The sequence below is a fragment of the Homarus americanus genome, unplaced genomic scaffold (genome assembly GCF_018991925.1).
Source record: "Homarus americanus isolate GMGI-L3 unplaced genomic scaffold, GMGI_Hamer_2.0 scaffold367, whole genome shotgun sequence".
NCBI classification, from domain to species: Eukaryota; Metazoa; Arthropoda; class Malacostraca; order Decapoda; family Nephropidae; genus Homarus; species Homarus americanus.
Genome location: NW_024743709.1, coordinates 16,903,154 through 16,909,514, shown reverse-complemented (window position 1 = coordinate 16,909,514; position 6,361 = coordinate 16,903,154). Strand labels below are relative to the sequence as shown.

The 6,361-nt window shown below is 39.8% G+C and overlaps 1 protein-coding gene across 2 annotated transcripts in view; it reads right to left on the bottom strand.

The window, feature by feature from the left end:
* Positions 1 to 1,803: 1,803 nt before the first annotated feature.
* LOC121877257 (dymeclin-like) overlaps positions 1,804 to 6,361 on the bottom strand; it is a gene marked incomplete at its 5' end in the record, with an annotated part of 45,782 nt that continues 41,224 nt past the window's right edge. For both annotated transcript variants that reach the window (XM_042382909.1, XM_042382910.1), the window contains 1 exon segment: positions 1,804 to 2,539. In XM_042382909.1, the coding sequence (XP_042238843.1) occupies positions 2,339 to 2,539 (201 nt within the window).

Genomic DNA, 6,361 nt, shown 5'->3' with positions numbered 1-6,361 from the left:
GACATTTAATAATTTGGATTTACAGAGATCATTGCAATGATTTCTGTGGTAATGAAAAATACTCGTTGGCATCAGCAGTACAAATAATTACAACCCATAGATCTCCAGCTATGAACCATCCTGCAACAATGTCATTTTTATTAATAACATTATTTTCTCACATTTTATACATTGATACTACAGTAATTAAGTTATATAAAAGAAATATATTCTTTGGCAATCTCTAATAAAAAATCTTAAATAACTAGCCTTAAATAACTAGCCATTTAAAGCATATCTGTCAACTCTTTTCCCCATACATTGTTACCAAATGACATGCCTGACATTGTACACTCCTCCATACAAATATTTGCAGATGACGCCAAGTTATTTTGGGAAATCAAGAACCAAGCGGACTGTGAAGAGCTGCAGAAGGATCTCTGTGAGCTCCAAGAATGGTAAAAGAAATGGCTGCTGAGGTTCAATATCATGAAGTGTAAGAGGATGCACCTGGGGCGTACCAATGGTAAGGAGGCGTATCATATGTCCCAACGGGATGAAGAAACTGCATTACCCGGTATTTGAAACTGAATGTGAGAAGGACCTAAGTGTATATGTTGACAATGAGATGAAGTTCCCGGGCCATTGCGAGAAGAAGGTAAATCAGGCAAATAAATTATTAGGTCTTATAAGTACGTCGTTCAGATATCTAGACGGTCCGTCCCTCGTAACGATCTTCAAGAGTGAAGTGCTTCCCCATCTGGAGTACTGTCACCCTGTCTGGTCCCTGAGATATGCTAGGGATTGTCAGTTGGTTGAAAATGTTCAAAGGAGGGCCACCAGACTGGTGCCTGCACTTCGGCATCTCAACTACCTTGAGAGATTGGAGTACCTGAACTTGCCTAGCTTATACTACAGACGGGCAAGGGGTGACCTAATTGAGGTGTGTAAGCATCTCAAGGGGCACTACTCAGTCTAGTATCCTTACCTGGAGCTGGTGGACGCTCGCCCCACAACGGGTCACAGCTCAAGATTGAAGAAGCGGCAGGTCCAGTAAACTGTGAGGGCAAACTTTTTCGGAGTAAGAGTTGTGAACTCTTGGAACAATCTGCCAGAAAGTGTTGTGATGGCATTGAGTGTGAGCTCTTTGAAGACCAGACTTGACCAACACTGAAGCAGGTTCAGGTACATTCAGGAGCCGGTGCATGCCCAGTACTTGCCAACAGTGCGTAACAGAGACGTGACCGATTGCCCAAGCGGCTAACGAGCTGATCAGTGGTGCAGAGGATAAAAGTAAAAAAGTAAAAAAAGATCACCTGCTTCATGTCATGCACGTTGGCTGGGACAAACTTCTGCTGTTGACTGTACATTTAATGTCACCTATCAGTGGGTTAGAACCGTATGCATAATGGTTTAATGTATTATGCATGGATGTCCTGGACCTATGCCAGTCATTTTTAAAATGATTAAACCTTTACATTTTAAAACTTTACAAATTATATTTGCCTGGACTATTTTATCCACAAATTTGAACATTCAGGTGTCATTATATTTAAATATCCCTTGGACACTTGGGTTCAAGATTTGTAGGCCCTGAATATGACTTTCAGGCACAACCTATTCTGAATCTGGAAAATTACCGGTACTACTTTACTATCATAGTACAAAATTATCAGCACTGTATGGTATATCAACAGTCCCTAAAGAGTCAGATACTGTACTATTTGATGCTGGGTTCAGAGGGTAATTACTCAAAGTTAAGCAGTATTACCAGTATCTTACATTGAAAAAATAAAACTAGTTTGTATTAAGAATACTCATGTGCATTTATATTAAAATGATATATTCTTTTATACTTATACCAAACATAATTTTGCGAAATAGCTTAAGAATTACAACCTAATACTATACTGGTTCAACTATATTCAGAATCTGTGGCTACCAAACAAGGTTTGAAATTAAGTGATATAAATAAAGAAAAAACATACAAATCGAATGCAGTTAAAATTAAATACATGATATTTATCAAAACTGTTTAACTATTTTAACTAGTATCTCTATCTAGCAGTATTCCAGACTAATTATGTATACAAAAACTTTTCTAATTACAGATTATCTCACAGTCTTACAAAAGATCTAATGTAGTTATTCCTGATCTTGATGAAATACAATAAATTTTAAATACAAAAACACTGCCATCAAATAACAGGCCTAACTAACTCACAGCTATTTTATGCATATTGTTTATCCCACCTGCTAACAGTAAACCTTTAAAAAAAATTGCAACAAAACACAATGATAAAAACACATTTATCAAATTGAAAACAACATCAACACCTGATTTGGCTAGTATTTGGCTTTAACCATCAGGTTGAGAGGGATCAAACATACAGATGCACTTTGGATTCCAGTACAATCCTGACTTATGATACACAAGTGTCCACACATAAGGAATGAAAAATTCCTCTGGTTCATTCTCCTCTACATATTTGAATTTTAATTCAGGGAATTTCTTTAGACGGTCTTTTGGTAGATGGAGCACACCTTGCTGGATCACTTCCTAGGAGACAGAAAAGAATTATATATGAAAAATTTCTGCCAACATATTTTAAATTTGCAATATTAGTAGATACCATATACAGTATCTGTTTTAACCCCTTGTAAACAGTGTTACCTATGAACTGAATAAAAGTGTCTGGCATTATCCAAATAAAATATAAAATCCCTGCTTCAAGATTAATTATCAACTATATGCCTAATTCATCAAATTAACCCTACTATACAGGGAAAGGAGCTATTCACGACCTCCATCTCATTTAAAGTGTCCGCCTCTCTTACTCATACACTACTCAATAATAATTCTCTTCTTCTATCACATTTTTATTCTTACTAAGAATATGGCTAACCTTTCAATAAGTCTCTCCATAATGTTACAGTACATGTCTGCTTTGTAAACAAATTATTAATAATTCACAAAGAAAGAAGAGATACAGACCAAAAATGAAGGATTCAATCCTGAAATCCCATTTTAGCCCTTAGGCACCGGGTGACGTTCCAGAACGTCTGCCTATTTTCCAACCATTTTTTTTTTATTAATTTTGTTAATGTTGATTTTTTTTCCCGATTTAACCCTGCGTGGGGGGTACTGCCAGCAGCACCCTAACCCGGGGCTTAAGGGTTAAGACCAAAGATGGAGTGGTGACTCATGTTGTACAACCAAAGTCAATCTACAATGTTTAAGAACCACCCTAACAACTTGATAAAGCAGCTGCCACACACTACAAACCCTCTCTGACACACAAACCCCTTAAGGCAGTGTCACAAGGGCACTCGTACCCGCATTTTTTGCTTTCGGCTAGTAGTAGCACCAGTTGTTTTACCCCAAAATTTTAAGAAGTGTGTTCACATGACAGGAATATTATTGCCAATGGAACTGCAGTGGAGTGGCTGGACCAAGCCAACACAGTAACAAGCCTTTGATGAAAATTTTTAGCTCTTACAACTCTTGATTTATATTGTGTTTAATATAAATATGAGAGGAAATGCATGTGGACTCGTTCATGGCTAGAAAGAAGAAAGCTTGGTCCTGAGCTGTAGACATAAACACGACTAAACTAACAGGAATATCCATAATTAACACTAGTTTTTATATTTTGAAGATAAATGTACTTCCTGTGCATATCATTTATATTTTCATAAATTTGTTTTTTATTTTCACTGGAAATAAAAAGATAGATGCTAGTTAGTGGACACGAAGGATATGTTAACTGATTTTAATTATCTATCATGGAACACTTTATTCTATTTTTTTCAGTATATATTTACTTTTTTACTTCACCAATGATTGACTCGTTAGCTGCTTGGGCGGTTGGTCACATCTCTGTTACCCATTGTTGACAAGTACTGTACTGGGCATGCACTGGCTCCTGAATATATCGGAACCTGCTCCAGTGTTGGTCAAGTTTGGCCTTGAATGAGCTCACACTCGGTGCCATCACAACGCTCTCTGGTAGTGTTCCAAGAGCTCCCAAATTCTCACTCCAAAAAATTTTGCCCTCACAGTTTTCTGAACTTGTGGCTTCTTCAACCTTGAGCTGTGACCCCTTGTAGGGTAGATGTCTGCCAGCTCCAGGTATGTACAGTAGCTAAAACAACTATCTGTGCATACTTTGTGGGAAACAATATGAAACCATGGACAATAAATTTTGGTATACGAGGGCTGTCACTAGTCACACGTAAAATTTTGGAGCATATCGACCCCCACCTGCACAAATAGTTGTTTTAGCTACTGTACATTCAACTGAGTAGTGCCCCGAGATGTTTATACACTTCGATTAGGTCGCCCCTTGCCCATCTGTAGAATAAGCTAGGTAGATGCAGGCATTCTAATCTCTCTGGGTAATTAAGGTTCCATAGAGCAGGCACCAGTCTGGTGGCCCTACTTTGGACATTTACAATCAATTGACAGTCTCTAACATACCCCGAGGACCAGAAGAGATGACAGTAATCCAGATGGGGAAGCACCTCACTCTTGAAGATCGTGACGAACGACGGACCATCCAGATATCTAAACGACCTTCTTATAAGACCTAGTTTCAGTGCCTGATTCACCTTCTTCTCACAATTGGCCTGAGAACTTAAGTTCATTGTCGACATACACAGCCAGGTCTTTTTCATATTCTGTCTCAATTAATGCAGTTTCTTCATCCTGTTGGGACATGTGATACACCTCCTTACTGTTCGTGAGACATAGGTGCATCCTTTTGCACTCCGTGACATTGAATCTTAGCAGCCATTTCTTCAACCATTATTGAAGCTCATAAGATCTTTCTGTAGCTCTTCACAGTCTGGTTCTTAGTTTCCCTAAACAACTTGGCATTGTCCACAAACATTTGTGTGGAGCAGTGTATAGCTTCTGGCATGTCATTAATGAAGAAAACAAACAACGGGCCCAATACACTGCCCTGTGGTACCCTGCTTGTCACAGGTACACATGATGATTTCGTGCCATTTATCACTACACACTGTTTGTGGTCATGCAGAAAGTCTCCGATCCACGTTAGGACACTTCCCCAAATCCTGTACCCTTCCGGTTTAATTCTCTGCCTTCTATGTGGTACGCTGTCAAAAGCCTTGGCAAAATCAAGGTACAGTATATATTGTCGATATGTCCACCGTTCTAGAATTTGAGTTCAAACATCCAGTACCATGAGTAATTGTGTTAAGCAGGATCGTCCCGGCATAAAATCGCATTTTCATTCCTTTACAAGGTTGTTTCGTAGCAGAGGTTCCATCATGGCATCTATTATAATGCTCTCTAGTACTTTATACACTATGCTGGTCAGGCTCACAAGTCTATAATTATTCGTGGAGTGGTGATCACCCTTTTTTAATGTAGGACTCACATAAGCCATTTTCCAGTCGTTGGGGACCTTTTACTCATCCAGGCAATTGCAGAGCAGGATCTTAAGAAGCTCCACAAGATCGTTACACAGCTCTCTTAACACTCTGGGGCGCACCATATCAGGGCTGGGACTCTTGTGAATCTTTAGCTTTGACAGTTTTATACCTAACTGGATGATAACTGTTCATCACACCAACACATAATACACATTTTTTTTTAAACTTTTAATACTGTACAGTACAGTAATACAATAGTGGTTCTCCTTTGATTCCAAAAAATTGCTGGTAGCTATGATTTGAAGACCAACACGTCAGTCTTGAGAAATCAGCTGCTGGAAGATCAAATTCCAGCTGCTAGCACAAGAAAACCAGCAGCTAGTAACTAGACGAAAGCAAAAAAGGCCGGTACAAGTGCCTGTGTGATGCTGCCTTTACACTACAATCCCTCCCTCAACAAACTACACCCTCACACACTACAATATTTTCCCTACACACTATACCCATTATATATACACTTCACTCCCTACCCCAACACACACTGTCATCCCTCTCCCACCACAGCTCATACATACACTTTACTACCCCCCCCCACACACACACACAATCCTCTCCACGCACAACTCATACATACACTTTCCCGACCCCCCCACACACACACACACACTGTAATCCCTCTCACGCACAACTCATACATACACTTTACTCCCCGACCCCCCACACACACACACACACACACTGTAATCCCTCTCCCACAACTCATGCATACACTTTACTACCGACCCCCCACACACACACTGTAATCCCTCTCCCACGCACAACTCATACATACACTTTACTCCTGACCCCCCCACACACACACTGTAATCCCTCTCCCCGCACAACTCATACATATACACTTCTCCCTGACCCCCCCACACACACACACACTGTAATCCCTCTCCCGCACAACTCCTACATACACTTTACTCCCGACCCCCCC